At 41.2% G+C, this 18,387-nt stretch overlaps 1 protein-coding gene and 1 long non-coding RNA gene across 3 annotated transcripts in view; one reads left to right on the top strand and one right to left on the bottom strand.

Annotated features, from left to right (window-relative positions):
• LOC106832777 (uncharacterized) overlaps positions 1–18,387 on the top strand; it is a 69,988-nt gene that overhangs the window by 1,806 nt on the left and 49,795 nt on the right. The gene's annotated exons all lie outside the window — the stretch shown is intronic.
• The window catches only part of CLMP (CXADR like membrane protein), a 90,236-nt gene continuing 72,190 nt past the window's right edge, over positions 342–18,387 (bottom strand). The window contains exons 4-8 of one of the 2 annotated variants that reach the window (XM_014843661.3): positions 7,006–7,207; positions 6,138–6,305; positions 5,573–5,695; positions 4,621–4,762; positions 342–4,016 (exon numbers count right to left, since the gene is read on the bottom strand). In XM_014843661.3, the coding sequence (XP_014699147.1) occupies positions 3,716–4,016; positions 4,621–4,762; positions 5,573–5,695; positions 6,138–6,305; positions 7,006–7,207 (936 nt within the window). In that variant the 3' untranslated portion in view covers positions 342–3,715. Of the gene's footprint in view, positions 4,017–4,620; positions 4,763–5,572; positions 5,717–6,137; positions 6,306–7,005; positions 7,208–18,387 lie in introns of both variants that reach the window. The other variant, XM_044753748.2, reaches the window with a different exon arrangement.

Here is an 18,387-nt window from a genome sequence, read left to right as displayed (position 1 = left end):
CCTTGTTAAATAGAATGATTCAGAGTTTACATATTTGAAGTTAAGAATATGATGAATATCCTGTCTCCACCTCTTTAAGTGGAAGGGGTTTCAAACACAATCAGGATCTAAAAGTCTGGATGTATGGATGATGGATGCAGTGCAGGAGTCTGAGGTCTAGAGTTTCTGGGGAATAGGGTCATGATTAACATTTTAGTGCCTGTCACATGCCAAGCACTGTCATAAGTGCTTTGCATAAATTACCCCATTTAATTTTGTGAAGTGTTTTTTTGGATTTATTTGAATCTCTTGGTGTTTACTTTTCTTTTCTTTTTTTTTAAAGATTTTATTTTATCCTTTTTCTCCTCAAAGCCCCCCAGTACATAGTTGTATATTCTTCGTTGTGGGTCCTTCTAGTTGTGGCATGTGGGACGCTGCCTCAGCGTGGTTTGATGAGCAGTGCCATGTCCGCGCCCAGGATTCGAACCAACGAAACACTGGGCCGCCTGCAGCGGAGCAGAGCGGGCGAACTTAACCACTCGGCGGCGGGCCTAGCCCCTGTGTTTACTTTTCTGTTGCTACTTCATCTTGGCATAAAATACTTGCTTAGTATATAGTGTTTGTTATTTTGATAAAGTTCTTAAGGGCAGGAACTCTCATGAACACTGTCATCATTTAGTATCTCCAGTACTACATAGAATCTTGCCTTGTGAGAAAAAAGTACTTGGTATATTTGTGACTGAAATCAATAAATAATAGGTCGTACTCAGTCTGAGTTGTGTTCTTCACTTGGCAGCAAGGTAATAAACAAATTTCCAGTTCAGCTTATATGAGCTTCAGCCTCCTACAGTATCGCCTTTACTTATTTTTTAATTGCTGATACAGATGCATCTGTAATAAATATTTGGTTTTTGCAATCAAACATAGGCCCAATTACAAGGCAACTTAGAAGTTAAAATTGAAATATAAAGTTTAACACCAGAAATGAAGCAAAATTAGGTCTTTTTGCAATAGCAATTCTGAAATTATTTTTACACAGTGTAACAACAAAGGCATCAACTTCATTATTTTACAATTTTAAGTTTGGTTTATATATTTTATTGAAATGGTTATTCTCTAAACATCCACATCATTCCATTTGTATTTTCTTCCTACAAACATTTTTTCTTTCACCATTTAATTGTTTTATCCCTCTTGTTTGTTTGTTTCATATTAAAGAATCAGAGTTAGTTGATTTGCAAGTTAATGGAATATGGTTTGAACCAGTTTGAACCAGTCCTGACCCTGTCATATCTGAACCCAAAAGCCTGACTCAAAGAGAAGTGCACTATCATTGCTGAGGCTTCAGCACCTTATCTCTCAGAATCTCCAATTCCTAGAATTTCTGATTTTAGGTAGTAATCTGTTTTGTGACTTTTTGTAGATTTCCAGTGTGAATAGATTTCAGAATAATCTGGATATTCAACTGGTATTTTCGTTTTCTAATAACTAACATGTTTAAAAATCTAAACCTCCTTTTCATGCATAGCAAACTGTTTCCTGCTTTCAAGGGCATAGGCAGGAAACCTTAGGTTCAAAGGTAGTAAATAATGATAAGAGCACATTGCTAGTGATGGTACAGCTGCAGCCTCCACAGTGTACTTGTCTGATAATGTTGCCTGAATACCATACTACCAGAAAAATAAAAAAGTAGAGTAAGGCGTTTTATATCTTACAATGAGGCAGTTAGTATAAGAAGCATTCCAAATATGCCAGCCCTCTTAAATTGAACTAATAGCAGACATTCTTTACATTACTTCCTCAATGTGTCTTATTTGCCACCTTTGTTTTTAGAGGAAGACAAAACTCAGATGAAAACTTTCACCCAAGGATAAACCCCTATTTCTTAAAGGACTTTAGAAGGAAATGCATTTGCACTATTTGAGGGCACTATTGTGAGAATTAAATGTAGAAATAGATAACGAGAAATGGGGCAAAATCCCAGATCAGCCTTTTCCCTTTAAGCATCTGATTTCTATTTTAGAAACAATGCTTTCATCACCATATTCGGCATTATATTTTCTTTCCTATAGCCTGCTGCCCTTTTAATAATAATAAATATTTTGCTCTCCCAATGGCGATCTGTTGACATTTGCACTAGGGTCCATGAAGAGTTATTTCAGATTTAGTGTTCTTGCCATAGGATGCATTTGACTAGCAGAGTAGTCAAAACTATTAAGAAAACAAGTTATTGTATTGGAGGCTGCTGCTACCTTTTTATTTTTCAAACACCTTCCTTCCATGAATCAGCTCTTCTGAGAGCTGTCGTGGTGAATCATTTCTGCTAATTCTTTCCAAGAGGCTGACAATTAAAATGTTAACAAGTACTAACCTAGCCCTCTCCTGCCGCCCACCAGTTATCCTCATCATCTCTTCCCTAAATGTTAATTCTCTTTCCTTCCAGCCCAGAGCTAGACTTCCTTAGAGGCTAAGCTGGGAAAATACTGAATTTCTTCCTGTCTAGCGTCTCAGGAGGGAATGATTATGACATGCGATGCCATTAGAAAACGTTGGTAGTCCCTGATCTTTTTGATAACTTAAGGCTGAGAATCATCAAAAGTCCCAGGTTCTCATCCTTCTCCTAAAATGAAAGAAGTGGAGGAATCTCCAAATTTGGTGCAATACTAAACTTCCTTATATCACTCCTTTACAAAGTAAGAAAAAACTGATCTAATTTCCCCTTTTAGTCTAGTCAATCTTGAAATTCTGATTTCATATGTTCTCAGAAAGAAGAGAATATAATGGTATGTCAGATGATCTTTCAGCATCTTTAAAAGATCTCTTTTTCTCTAGAATACTTCTAAGGACATTGTTAAATGACATATAGTGAATGTTTTCTTGCTCCAGAGATATCTAGCAGGGAAGTCCTTAGAGACTTCTGATTTGAGGGAAAATCCACAATTGTTCCAGTATATATTTCTGATATTTGTCAGTGACCCTCTGAACATCGTTAAGATGGAAAGTTCTTCATAGTCCCTTGTCAAACATTTTGGACACCTTTTTTGGTTCCTTACAGTTCAATGTAAGTAGGAAGATTAGTACTGGATAGAGTGGGAGAAGCTCATTCATTCTTTTCCATCTCCCACTATGTGAACTTCTCTTGAAGTTAGTATTCAAACCTTATGGTAAATGAAGTCAAGTCAGAATAGAAGAGATACGTCTCCTTTTTGGAGTTTCTCAGAAGCGGTAAGCCCAGTACATGGTGCAAATAGGTATAATATAAGGCTGTGAGTTCTGCTTGACTCTGAATACTCACAATAATCCAGTAGGTTTGCAGAAATGCATAGAAAATTTATGAACAATACATCATTTCTTCTTGACAATGGTGAATCGAAGTATTGATACAAAACATCTCAGGTGAGAAGTTTCAATTGTGTTCACTTCCCTTTTCCCCAGCCTTTCTCACCACAGGTCCTGGTCAACAAATGCACAGATTTGGACTCCTGCTTTCCCCGACTGTAATCTACAGACACAAGTAGATTCCTTTTTGGAGATGATCGGCTTCCATCTTTTTTCTTGTTTCTTGTCATATAAGGAAAGTGCTCATTTGAATCTGTTCCATGCAATGCTCACTACTACTTAAATGACCTCTCATCTGGTTCAAAGGGGTTGTGTGCCTGGTGACTGAGCTTCAATGACTAGAATAGTCCTAAGATCCTGACTCCTAGGAAAGCACGGGAGTCAAGTCCACTCTAATTCAGACAGTTTGGAAGGCTCTGCTCTGGCTGGGGATCATGCTGGGTGTAGTTTCTGCTTTGGTCAGGGTAGCATGGTGGACCTTCTTTGGCTCCGAACCTCTCATCTCTGGCCTCACTAGGCTGTATGCGTGGGTGGCCAGCCCTGGCTGGGGTGGTGCTTCAGTTGACAGTGTCTGCTGACTGCGTGAGGCACTATTTGCTGTGGAGCGAGTAGAGGAAGAACCAGAGCGTGAGCTCCGAGAGCCTGAGGAAGAGGAACTAGGTTTCACAAGGCGAGCTTTTGGGGCTTCGGCATCTTCTCTGAAGAGGAAAAACAGCAAAGATAAATTTTAATACTGGCAGGACTCTGATAGCTTCCACTATGGTTGCTTCCCTCTGAGGTTCCCCAATAAATTCCCCAAGCTGTAGAACCTCAAATAATACCTGTGGAAGGCAGCCATTTAGGGAAATAGGGACTTTGCCATTTCCCGAGACTTAATGGTTGGCTTAGGCAAACGTATGTTTTCTTAGCCCAAGGGTCAATCCTGTTATTCTGGGAGAATGTGCACTCACCAGTGAGATGGTCTAGGCAGCACTCCCCTTGGTTTGGGGTTTCTCTACGGAAACCCTTTCATGGCCTGTAGGCTATGCCCATTCTTTATTGTATGCCCTTTATAAGCAGAAGTGAATGAGAAGTAACGTAAAGTTAATCCTTTTAAGCCTCTGTGGAGGATAGATAGTTTCCCAATGAAGTTGAGGTAAACTAGACCTTCTGTCCCCAGGCTGGAACTCCTTACCTACCAGAATAATTCTTTTAACGGACTCATGGTTAAGAGGAAAGGAGACATTTATGTTGGCTGATCACTGTGGAGCTGGCTGTAGAAAGGAAGCCTAGTGGAAGAGGGGATTTTGGAGGGAGGTTTACCGAATTTCATTAGGTCTCTCTTCTTCCTCATATCTTTCTTTGTCTTTCCTTCGGATTAGCAGCCACACCAAGAGGAAAATCAGCAGGGCTCCAGCCACCATGCCTGTCACTGCTCCTGCAACCATGCCGATGCTTGGTACATCTATTTTCTCAGAAACAAAAGCAAAAGTAAAACCAAACATAAGCTAGGAAATATATGAACTTAAAAATCATAAGTCCTGGACAGGATGAGTATTTCCAGGTCTTTATATCTAGCTTCCTGAGTTCCCTGTTTACCCTTTCGTGGTATACAACTATCCCTCTTGATATTGAAGAGTAGCAGAATATGCCACCTCAAAATATGCGTCTTTGATATTAGGATTATTTTAAGCTGATGATTATTATTTTTTTGAGGAAGATTAGCCCTGAGCTGATGCCAGTCCTCCTCTTTTTGCTGAGGAAGACTGGCCCTGAGCTAACATACGTGCCCGTCTTCCTCTACTTTATGTGTGGGATGCCTGCCACAGCATGACTTTGCCAAGTGGTGCTATGTCTGCACCCGGGATCCAAACCTGCGAACCCCAGGCCACCAAAGCAGAACATTGCGCACTTAATCACTGCGCCACTGGGCTGGCCCCTTAAGCTGATTATTTTTGAAAAGCAGCAGACAGGAGAAGTTTTGAAAAGAGAAGTTACCCTTTTGTAAACAAAATTTACATTTATAAAGGAAATCTCCATTTGGTCCCCTCCTAGATGTAATAAATTTCTTTAGGGGACTGGTAAATTCACACATCTATGTAAATATAGAGTTAGCTACAACTGTTGAGTGGTCCTTGCAACTACTGCATTTATTTTAGTGCTACCCATGTTCTTCTGGAAATAAAGATTTTGACCTTGACTTTACTCTTGTTATTAAAAATGTTTTACACTGAACCACAATGCAAAAACAAAAACAAACCTTTTGGATACTTACACTGTACAGTCACTCGCACCACACAGCTTTCCTTCCCAGCCTCATTGCCTGCTGTGCACTGGTAGAGTCCAGAGGAGGACATAGTGAGGTTCTGCAGCAGAACATGTCCGGGGTTGTTGTAGTCTACACAAGCAGAAAGAATGACTAATCCCCTTAGTGACAGGATCTATATTGTTTACTTTATTGCATCATTGACTTAAGATTCTCTAATAAAATTTGGTAAGGGTGAGATGATAGAATGTGGGAAGAAGGGTGAACATTCCTTTAAATTGTAGTGCATCCTCAAAAATTACAAAATATTGTGAACATTTAAGGGATAAACATAATGAGATATAATGGATTTATATAATACATTTCTTCTAAATCTCTTTTTACCACTTTTAAGTACTATTTGAGGAGAGAAAACAGATTTTTGTGTCCCAGTTTACAGATGAAAAATGGAAGTTCAATGAAGTTCAGCAGTGTATTCAAGGTCACATGGTGAGTTGCTGACAAGACCGGATTTAGACTTCATAGGTAGAGTACTGTTCTGCTGTCTCAGTAGACTGACAGAAAGATGACTTACCAATCCTAGATTTGGGAGGCAGGTGTTCATCCTCTCCCTCCTTCTCTCGGATTCGCTGCCAGTAATACACAATGGGCTTTGTGCCAGAGGATGACTCACATTGCAAAGTCAGGTCACTTCCTTCTGTCAGCTCTCCTTCCAGTTCACACTTGGGCTTTGATGGTCTCACTGGCCAAAAACGAAGAAACATTCAAAGATCCCTAAACAATAGGTCACTGGAAGAACTATGTCTTGTTAAATTGTTTCTCCAGCCATCCCTATGGTCAGCTTGTTGGGATTCAGTATCCTTTTGCTACCTAGCCATGCTTTACATCACCTGCAGAAACGCAGCCAGCTCCATCCCCTGCACACATAAACACCCAATTCCAGCTGCTTCCAGTGGTGCTGTTGTAGTTTTCAGAGGCTTCTCAAAGAATAGATACTGTACTTCTCAAAGAACAGATACTTTTTTAATTGGAAATTTTAAGAAAGTTGAGTGTGATTTTACTAATACTGAAACAGGGATAGAAATTCGTTAACTTGGAAGCAACTAAGTAGAGCTTAGTAGTTCCTGCTTTCAGAAAACAGAAATGGATTTGAATCATACCTGAGACGTGTAAGTTAAGTACAAGGAGACCATTTAAACATTAGAGGATATTTAAATTTTGTAATAGGCTACTATGGAAAATTGTAATTATTTTTTCTTCTTTTACTATGGCTAAAATACAGAGTATATATACTTCTTTCCAGGGAGCTGGACTAGGTGACCTCTGAATATATAGTACAAAGTACTGAACAAGAAATTTTGTACCACCATGATGCATTTGGCTATCCCTTGCGGAGACCTTATTAATAAGATGTAGGCATTTACCATAGCGCTTTGTCTTACCTAAGACTTTTAAGATGACGTTGCTCCACGCATAGCGCCCTGAATTCTTCACTTTGCAGGTATAACGGCCCTCATCACTGGGCTTCAGAGGCTCAATCTGCAGGGAAGCATCTCCTGCCAGGAAATTGGAAGCAAAGGCCACTCGGCCCTTCTGTTCCTCAGTAAAGTTACTGTAGACCTGACGGCTGGAGTAAGTGATCACCTGTGGGACAGACCAAGACAGGGTCAAGCAGTGTGGCTTTCAGTCTCCTGCTGATGTCAAGATCAGTTAAGGGAATACTCCTCGTGGAACAAAGCAGTCAAGCCTGGGGCTGATTCTAAGGGCCTAAGAGACCTCTGTTCTAAAGTTAAAAATACAGTATGTTCGTCTAGGCCTTGCTGCTTCTAGAAATTGTAGAATTTTAATTATAAAGTAGTAATTATTTCCTTAAGTGCTCAGAACCATTCCATTTTATAGGTAAGGAATTTTAAATTTGACATACATCCTCAAGGTCACTCAGCTAAGTCAAGGAAAGAAGGAAGCGCACATACTGGTATCATGAGTTGACTGAGAATGGAGAGAATAAAGGAGAAGGATGAGGAAGAGACTCACCTTTCCCCTGCATACCCTTTCTAACTTTTCATTTTTCACCACTTGCATATGATCTGTTCAAAGTGCTAGGAGCTACACTCCTTGTGCTAGGAGCTTGCTTTTACATCTCGTTTATTTCTCACACAAGTTTTCCAAGTAGTCATTATCCCATTTCACAGACAGGTCGCAGAACTGGCACTTGAACATATCCATCTAAACCCATCTAGTTCATTGTTCTGGTATACCACGGTTATGTCTCTCTTGCTTTCTTTTCTCACCTGTGTTCATTTCACTGCTAATTGACTGCTCTTCCAGAAAGTTTGGAAATGAAGGAGAAAAAGTAAAACTAAAAACTCAATTTGTTTTGTTCTTAAAAAGTTTAGAGTCCAGCTGAAGGGATTGGAGGAGTTGAATAGTAGAAGTTAATGCTTAAAATTCAGGTCTGACATGGAGGCCTTCATTGTTTGGCTTTCCTTCTTTTTTGGCTTCACTACAGATTAGTAAGAGTAAACTATGTCCTTTCCTTTCATAAAATACACATGAGCTTCAGGTCTTTGTTTTCCAAGGTAGGGAGACCAAAGTTTAAATTTCCCCAACAGAAAAAAATAATCTTGATTTTTACTGAATTTTCATCTGCCTGCGTCACAACCTCTGTTCTTGAACCTTTCTCTAATTCTCTTAGTCCATTGTCTCACTCCTATTAGTCATGAAAACCATGCTGATCTGGTCCACCAAGACTTCAGTTTTGTCTTCCCTGCCCCTCAGTAATCATATTCTTAAACTCATTTGATTTAAATGTCAGCAAACCTTTACCGGAATGACTCCTTCCCATCACGTCAGGAGGAGGCTATTCAGATTAGTAAAACCCTTTACTTGTCTTCAAGTAATTTATAATCTAATAGGATTGACAGGGAGAGAAGTATAAACATAGAAACAGGGATGATTAACTTGAAATAGTATCAGAGAGAATGTCCCAGAAAAGTTAGTGGCATTTGAGTTGGGCTTTGAAAGATGAGTAGACTAAAGAAGAGATGATAGAGGCAGGGAGAAGAGGGCTGGAGGGAGCATTCCAGACACACAGAAAGGCTCTAAAAAAAGGCATGCAAGCATATGGGAGTCTCCCGAACACATTTCTGGCAGCAGCTGTTTCAAATTGTTTCACTCTACTTAAGCCCTTAACCCCATCCTCGATCACATGATGCTCTGCAACTCATCAAATGCTTTCCTGAAAAGATTTGAAACCGTCCAATAAAATGTCCATCAATTCTCTCTCCATTATATCACACCTCTTCAGTATCATCCATTTTGCCCTTACCACCTCTCTGAGAAAAGTGTTTTCTCCTTTCTCTGAATATTCTTTTTCTTCAGCAAATATTTATTGAGCTCACATGCCAGGTACTGTGCAAGGCGCTGGAAAACAAGCAGCAATAACACACAGTTCCTACTTTGAGGACCTCACAGCCTTGTGGGGGAAAAAATGGGGGAGAAGGAAATAAGAAAATTAAGGTAAATACTGTGATAATATACTTAAAACATTTTCAGTATTTAGTTTTGCCCCCTCATTTCAACCAACACCACTATTGTGATAATTATTGTGATAATATCCTTATCTCTAACTCCAGCATATTTTTGAGCTCCAGTTTCATATTTCCAGCTGCCTGGCTACTGTATATTTCTGTCCCCTCCAGTCTACCCTACATAGTAATGTAAGTTAATGCCAAGTTAATATTGATGTAAAACTCACATTAGCTCTTGTCTAGCTTGAAAACCTTTAATGTCTCCCCGTCACCTCTCAGTGATGACTAGGTTCAGTCTGGGGTTCTCAAAATGACCTCTGCATTACCTTCCCAGTCTCATTTCCTATTTTGTGCACCTCACATACCTGGGTTCAATCAGATTACATTATAGGTATGCTTTCTCTGTATTCGTATACCTTTGGGAAAACTGTGTTTTCCCACTTACAAATTCCCTTTTCTCCATTTCTCCACATAAAGAATCCCTATTCATTCTTTTAAATCCAAAATCACTGTTAACTCCTTATGAAATCTTCCTTTATATGACACTGAGACTAAGAATGGTCTCTTTTCTTTGCTCTCATCCACAGCATTTCTTTGCATCATTTTTATGTGAGGAGAAATTATGAAAGACTTTGGGCAAATATGTTGCTAGGTCCCCTTTCTGTAATGCTAGGTGTTGTCCAGGAGATCTTCAGGCATTCTGATTTTATATATGTCTATTGCCCTTGATTGTCTTTGGCTAGGCTATTTTACAATTCCTCAGTCCTTTATTTAATAAACATTTACTGAAAACATATTCTGAGCTTGGCACTGTGCTAGAGATGGTAACAGTACAAAGAAATGAGTTTTATAAGTGTTCTTGGAGACCAGGACATGCCACCCCAGAATGTGCCGCTTTGCATGTGCATAAGAATTAATTTCAGCTGAAGGCATTTGAGCTCCTGAAATTCCTTATCTGCCTAAAGGCAGAGCCTCCCAGAAGAATGAGTGTCATAAATTCCATTCCTTGAAACAACTCTAATATTCTCTTCCGGGAGACCAGAAATTGGCACCACACCCAGATAGACATTGTCACAAACTAGCATATCTCCCATCTGTTCTCCTAAAGGCTCATTTATCTTTCCAAAAAGTCATTTGCTTTTCCCTAAGTACCCCTTCTCCCCATCCGTTTCCCCTACTAAGTTAGGTATATAGAATCCAAATCCTAACTACCCCTTTGAGTTACTCATCTCTGGGTACTTCCAGGTGTTAGATACATAATGCATGCCTTAATAAACTTCTGTTTGTTTTTCTCTTGTTAATCTATATTTTGCCAATCTAATTTACAGTGCCCCGGCCTGAGAACCTAGGAGGGTAGAGGGAAAAATAGATTTTTTTTCCTCCCCTACAGTTTTAAAGGTCAACTTTTTTTTTGAGGAAGATTAGCCCTGAGCTAACATCTGCTGCCAATCCTCCTTTTTTTGCTGAGGAAGACTGGCCCTGAGCTGACGTTCATGCCCATCTTCCTCTACTTTATATGTGGGATGCCTGCCACAGCGTGGCTTGATAAGCAGTGCGTAGGTCACACCCGGGATCCAAACCAGTGAACCCCAGGCCACTGAAGCAGAATCTGTGCACTTAACTGCTGTGCCACCGGGCTGGCCCCTAAAGGACAACTGTTTTCTAAAAAAAGTAAAATGATGACTTTCATAGATATAGAAAATAAACATGTGTCAAAGATTTTATTTAACTCATTCATTAACGATGGAACCAGAAAGATGTTACAACAGCTTCAAATAAGGGTTGGACTGCAAGGATTTATATTCTCCTTCAGACAAAATTCATTTGCATCTCTATGGATAGGAAACATAGGCATCGCCATTAGCATTCCACAAGTTAATTTCTATTTCTGCAGAAATTAATACAAGAGGAAAATTAGGCCTATCTCCAGAGAACTTGGACTCTAAGCATGATGTTCAGGAGGCACCTCCCTGGGGTATTTGTGCAGGGGAGGGGCACGTTTTCAGGCTGGGGTAAGAAGAGATCCTCCATTGGTATGATAATGAGGGGAATTAGATCTCTTCAAGGCTGTTCCCCCTGCCCCCTCTCCTCTACTGCCTCCTGCCTTCACATGTGGTCTCCTGGTTCAACTCCCTGAGTCTCTAGTTAGAGTCCTTGAAGGGCTCCTGGGAAGAGCACTGGGGAAGAGGGTTTCCTTCTGGCTGGGATAGGGGTGGAGGGGGCTGGGGGTAGCTTCACCAGGACAGCATCATCAGGCTGCTCCCGAAGGCTAAAGTGAACTCTTGAAAGACCTCTGTCAGCAAATTGGTAAGCAGGACCAGTTAAAGAATATTTAGGAGCCAGAAGAGAGGGTAGGAGGAAGATAAGTTGTCATCCAGAGCTAAGGCTGGAAACGTGAGCCAAGGCTGGACTTGAGTGTTAAGCTAAAGAGATCCAAGATGAGAGTCATTTAGTCAACGACTTCTGAGCCTCCACCATGTGCCAGCGCCTGTTGTAGGTGCTTGGGAGATACCAATGAACACACATGTAAAAATCCCAGCCCCTGAGGAGCATATATTCTAGTGATGGGGAAACAGACACAAAAGAGCATTATAGGGTATATTTGACAGTGTGAAATACTCTGAAAATCATACAACAGGGAAGGTGGGCCAGGGGGACAGATTGCAATTTAAATAAGATGGTCAAGGTAGACCTCTCCAGAAAGTGCTATTAGAGTAAACGCTTGAAGGAGATGTGGAGGCAGCCTTGAGCTATCTAGGGGAAGGAGAGTTCTAGGCCAAGGAAAGAGCCAATACAAAGGCCCTAAGGTAGAAGGTACCTGGCATGTTTGTGGAACAGCAAAGAGACCACATAGCTGGAGTGAGCTTTTAGGAGAATAGTAGATGAGGTCAGGCAATGGGGGCATATCACAGACCTCGTGGTCCATTGTAAAGATGATGGCGTTTACTCTCAGGGAAATTGGGGTCTATTAGAGAGTTTTGAGAACAGTATCATGATTGATCTGTTTTGACAATAGGCGGCAGGAGGTCAAGAGTGGAAACAGGAAAACCAGTCAAAAGACTATTGTAGTAAAGATCTAGGCAAGAGAAGCACTGCCTCCAGAGTGGTAGCAGTGGAAGTGGCAAGAAGTGATCAGATTCTGAATGTATTTTGAAAATAGAACCAACAGGATTTCCCAATAGACTGACCGCCTTATTTAAATATGTATTTGTGGTATGAGAAAAAGAGAAAAGTCAAGGACTACTCCTGTGTTTTTGGCATGAGCCTATGAAACAAGAAAATTGCCATCAACCAAGAGAGGCAAGATTGGATAGGGCAGGTTTGGGGTCAGTGTGTAGGGTGGGAAGGGGAATCAGGAGTTTAGTTTTGTACTTATTACATATTAGATACCTGTTAGACACCCAAACTGCTTTGAATAAGCAGTTACATATATATGAGTCTGATGTTCAGAGGTGAGGCCTGGACTGGAAATACGCATTAGGGAATTAAAAGTATGTGGCCAATATTTAAAGCCGTGAAACTGGGTAAGATCCATGAGGGCATGAATATAGAGACCAAGAAAAGAGAAAGGAAAATGAAGCTATCCAAATAGTGGATATCTAAACACAAAAATGAGAACTCAGAGTAAAATACCACCAACCTCAGAGTAAAATAAATGACTGTCATGGATCTCTTTAGCTTAACATTCAAGTCCAGCCTTAGCTCTGGATGACAACTTCTCTTCCTTCTGACAAATAAAAATGGCAAGCAATAGGATATATTGGAGTATATGAGGAAGCCATTTGGTATAAACCTAATTCAGCCTGACTTTGTTTTTTCCAAAAGGGCCTGACTGTGGCTATTGAGCATGCATTGTATATCTGCTTAGACATTTCCTATGGCCAGAACAAAGGCCCTTGAGATAAAGGTGCAACTTACCCCCACATTGGCATTTCCTTAGGGATAAGCATCTTTCCTTAGGCTAGGAACTGATTGCTACAGTCACCTTTGACCACCCAGCTTCACCTGTGACCAGTCAGCTGGAGACAACAGACTGCCACCCTGCTGTGTTCACTGAGACAGAAGACCTACCTGCTGTTTCCATCAATCTCCATGCCGACAGAGCAGTCTCGCGACTATTGTAAAAGGGACATTTCAATCCTATGTGAAACATCCCGTTTAGGGGTATATAACCACTCTGTGCACCGGGAAGAAAGGCCTCGGGCCATGGTCCTCAGATTTCAGCTCAGAATAAACTCACCCAAATTTTCATTTATAGATTTGTTATGGATTATTTTCGTCGACATCCTACCCTCTCTTCTGGCTCCTAAATATTCTTTAACTGGTCATGCTTACCATTTTGCTGACAGAGGTCTTTCAAGAGTTCACTTTAGCCTTCGGGAGCAGCCTGATGATACTGTCCTGGTGAAGCTACCCCCAGCCCCCTCCACCCCTATCCCAGCCACAAGAAAACACTCTCCCCCAGTGCTCTTCCCAGGAGCCCTTCAAGGACTCTAACTAGAGACTCAGGGAGTTGAACCAGGAGACCACATGTGAAGGGAGGAGGCAGTAGAGGAGAGGGGGCAGGGGGAACAGCCTTGGAGAGATCTAATTCCCCTCATTATTATACCAGTGGAGGATCTCTCCCTACCATACCCTGAAAACTTGCCCCCTCCCCAAAACACCATAGGTAGGTGTCTCCTGAACATCATCTTCATGCCGAGAAATGTTCTGGAAAGTACAGGAATGCATGATTTCAGTCAAATGTCCAGTGTTTACTCTCAGACAGACGTTGTGTCTTGAATTTCTGCATTCTTTTCAATAGACGCTGCAAGTGATGGGGGGAGGGGCAGAGGGAAGGAAAGGGATTTAGGTCTAGGAATATTGGGTTCAGATCCCAGCTCCGAAATCCATCTTGGGCAAGGGCCGGCACCTTTTAAAGTCTAAAAGGTTTAGAGTCCAAGTTTTCTGGAGATGAATTAAGGTCTAATTTTCCTCATATATTAAAAGAAAATTAGTATAACAATTCTTATTGTTGGAGGCCAACTTCACAGGCTTATAGCAAGAATTTTAAGAGATGCCGGCTGTGAAAGGGCATTGTTCCTTCACTCAGTGACTATTTAGCGACTGTTCTGTGCCAAGCACAGTGCTTGGCTCTGGGTTTAGGAATGTAAATTAGATGCAGAAATGAAAATCCATCAACACAATGCAATACACTCAGTCAGGGATTTTTGTTCTTATTTAGCAAACATTTATATGGTATGTATTTTGTGCTAGGCACTGTTCTAAATGCTTTACAAATATTAACTCTTTGCATTTGAGGGAAAAAAGGCAGCATGATACAATGAAAAGTTCAAGACAAGATTAAGGAAGTTAGTCTCTCCAGTAAAGTGCTTAGATTTAAGGCCATTCTTTTGTTTAAAAAATGTTTGTAGAGTGCCTTCTATGAGGTGGGTACATATATCTCAATCTGAGACTGAGGCAGTTAGAGTGTAATCCTGCTAGAATGGGGTAGTTCTTTTGGGTCCTCTGGTATTCATTAATTAATAACTGCATTTCCCATTGAAGGGGGCATCCCAGAGAAGAGTTCCTAGGGCCAGGGAGAGATTCCTATCCTAGTCTTATCCTTTAAAATGCAACCAACCTCATTTGCTAGGCTGTGGCCAGCATCAATTCTGAGTAATTTCTTAGCCCCACCTCACTGCTTTTTGTTTTTCTCCCAATCAGATAAAACCTATGAACTCAGACCCAGAAAAATGCACATAACATATTGTTTTGCAAGTAATTCCAGAGGGTTCCTAGCATTCAACTAAAGCCCTGTGCTTTAGACTCAGACCAGGAAGAGCTAGGATCATAGCTCTTCTCCCCACATAGTACTTGTTTGTTTTAAATGTTTGCAGGGCGTTGTTGGCCCCACATCCTGCTGCACTTCATAGAAAGAATAAGTTCCTTGTGGGGTGGAAAAACCTGCCATAGAAATGCCAACCCGGTGGGACAATGGGGAGAGGAGGAAATACATTAGCAACAGGAAAACACTGGAAGCTTTAGAACTTATCTCCACTGTAAGACTGAAGGTAGGCGGCTGAGTTTGGAGATAGGACAAGTAAGCTTGAAAGACCTAATAGGCATTCAATTAGTGTTATTTTCTTTCTTTCTGACTTTTCCATATTTTCCCCAGGTGCATACTCATCTACAAAGAAGTCAGTTTGTGCTTCTTAGGAAGAATGAAGAGATTCTAAACCTAGAAATCACTAAAGACCTGGGTAGTTTTTAGGAACTTTGGGTTTTGTGGGCTTTCAGAGGTTGGTGCCTCTTTTTTGGTCTGGGGGATTTCTCTCTTGTTCATTTTAATATTTGAACTGACATCAAGAACTACTTTTGTCTTGGGCCGGTCTGGTGGCGCAGCGGTTAAGTTTGAACTTTCCGTTTCTCAGCGGCCCGGGGTTTGCCAGTTCGGATCCCGGGTGCAGACATGGCAACACTTGGCAAAAGCCATGCTGTGGTAGGCGTCCCACATATAAAGTAGAGAAAGATGGGCACGGATGTTAGCTCAGGGCCAGTCTTCCTTAGCAAAAAGAGGAGGATTGGCAGCAGTTAGCTCAGGGCTAATCTTCCTCAAAAAAAAAAAAGAAATACTTTTGTCTTGAAAGGTGCATTTGACTTTTGAGAGCCTTCATAGGTGTGGACTAGAGTAGAATCTGGCTGCTTTGGACAGCTGGAAGTACAGTACTGTAGGAGCTTTCAAATTCTTTTGAACAGACACATATTAAGAAATACATTTTTCTTCGCGACCTAGCATACACATATATAACTGAAACATAAGGTTCATGAAAGAGTGTTAAGTGCAGTACACTCTGATATTTTCTAGTCTGAGTTAAAATGAAACAAAACAAAAACAAAATGTCTAGTTATTTAGGATCCACTACTAAATCCTAATTTTGAAAAACGCTGCACCAGGGCCCAGTGATTGGGAGAGCTGGCTAGGAAGTCAAATGGTTTACTTTCAAGTGGGAGTGCCTCCACTTAGAGCTGTGTGCCTCGAGTCAGTTAATTAACCTTTCTAAACCTTAAAGTCTTCAATTGTAAACCTGGGATAAGCTACTTCATAGGATTTTTGTGGGAATGAGATAATAAGCACTTATGATCACTTTCATTAGGCTGATTCTGAGTTCAAGAAAGCCTCTCAGGTTTCCAAAATTGTTCAGCCCAGTACCCCAAGAATATTAATCATTCCATGTATTTGTATAGCAGAGCTCCCCTGGGTTGAAAGCCTCCATCTGTTTCCCATCACCTGTACTCACTGGACTAAAGCTTGGCCCTCTGAATGTGGGACCTAAGGCCAGTGCAGCCTGGACCATGCCTCACCTTTGGCCCCTGGCCCTTACATCTCTGAATAGCCTAGTCCCCAAATTCCATGTCCCTTGATTTTGAACAAGTGTCTTCTGATGTGTCTTTGTCTTGGATCATGCAGTCTTCTTCTGAAATGCCTCTCCCTCTTTTATTTTTGCCTAAACAACACCTACATTGGCCTCAAGATCAAGCTCAAGGGTCACCTTCTGTGTACATAGCCTTTCCTGGCTCCCTGGTTAGATTCACTGACTCCTTCCCGCGAGCCTCAGCACTTTGGGCACATCTATACCATAGCACTTTAGTACATTCAGGAAGCGCTGACTCCTGTCTGCCTGTCTCTCCTTTCCCCCAAATCCTCTCCCAATAGTTAATGAGGAAAAAAGGGATAGCTAAGGTAAGTATTTAACATCTTTGGAAAGCAAAGATTATACAACTCCAAAATAATCTTAATATAATTAAATAACTATTACGTAATATGAGAATTTCACACACACACTTCTGACACAGATTGGGGCTTATTTCCATCCTTCCAGTTTGGCTCAGTTTTTTTCAGGCATACATTAAATCTCAGATGTTTGTGTGTCTCTTTGTTTTATTTTGTTTTTCATTGTAGGAAATGTAATGCTGAGACTAAGCCACTGATTGAGGTGTGATGGGAGAACAATGAACATAAATTTAATCTTTTTGCAAACAAACAAATTAAATATATGAATTACAGCTGCTGTAGGGCTGTTTGTCTTCTGACATTCCTGATGGACCTGTTCCGGATGCAGTTTTCGAGAGAGGAGGCAGGACAGTTTGTTAGGCCTTGGTGTGGAACCAGATGGATCAGCTCAGTTTTCTGGTAACTGCTCTGCTGTGCCATTGTGAAACTGCTTTGAATGAGATGGATGTAGGATTTTTCTTGCTCAAGGCCAAAGTGAGAGGGGGAAAAGGTGAAGGGGTGGCCGAGAGGCTTGGCATGGGAATTGGAACATCTCTGTCCTAATTTCTCCATCTGAAAAATAGAGGGGAAAGTTTTCTGTTGTGTGTTCCTGACTGATATTGGGAGAAGTGGTCACTCTTTGGAAAGTCCAGGGTATTTCCATCCCTAGAACCAGAGGGAAAGCTCCAGTGTTCTAGTGGCCATGCTATCTAGGCTGAAATTCACATCTTCCTGAGACTGCCTACCCACCTCCAAATGTTTCCTGCGTATCTGAGTATCCTAGACAAAGGGACGAAAACATTTTCTCTTCAGATTGAAATGCAAAGCTAAACTTGGGATCTAGGTCATTGGTTAGCCTACTTTTAAGCACCACGTCCACTCCAACCCTTTCAGTCATCTTCACCCTCATTCCCAACACCCTGGCAATTAAAAAGCTTTGGCAACTTTACCCACTAAGTTTTTATCATCCCTTCTTGATATCCCACTGTCTGTGAGTGTAGTTGAAGCCCTTATTGTACAGCCTGAAATTATTCAACTGGTCCTGCTTCTACTCAAGTCCCCCTTCAATCAGTGTGCTACACAGTGCCAGCGTGATTGCTCTAAAATGCAGACACGTCCCTTTTACTCTTAAAATCCTTCAAGAACTCCATGACATTACGGGAAACGTTTGAAGCACCCCAGCATGGCATACAAGACTTTCCATGTTCTGGTCCTGCAACTTCACAGGCTCACATTTTGCACTCCAACTATACTAGCTGCTTATAATCTTCCGGAATTTTCCAGCCTTTGTGTCTGTGCTCTTGGGATTTCCTCAGGGCAATGGCTTCTATTAACACTCAGATCAGCTGTGCCTTCTTATAGGAAGCTGTCCTTGACCTCTCCCCTCCTCCAACTACTCTTGGCCAATAGCTCCTCTTTTGTATTCACCTAGAACACTCTGCTTATCACTATCACTTACTTCTTTTTTTTTCCTTTTTGAGGAAGATTAGCCCTGAGCTAATATCTGCCACTAATCCTCCTCTTTTTGCTGAGGAAGACTG

The sequence above is a fragment of the Equus asinus genome, chromosome 20 (genome assembly GCF_041296235.1).
Source record: "Equus asinus isolate D_3611 breed Donkey chromosome 20, EquAss-T2T_v2, whole genome shotgun sequence".
NCBI classification, from domain to species: Eukaryota; Metazoa; Chordata; class Mammalia; order Perissodactyla; family Equidae; genus Equus; species Equus asinus.
This window is presented reverse-complemented; position numbering and strand designations above follow the sequence as displayed.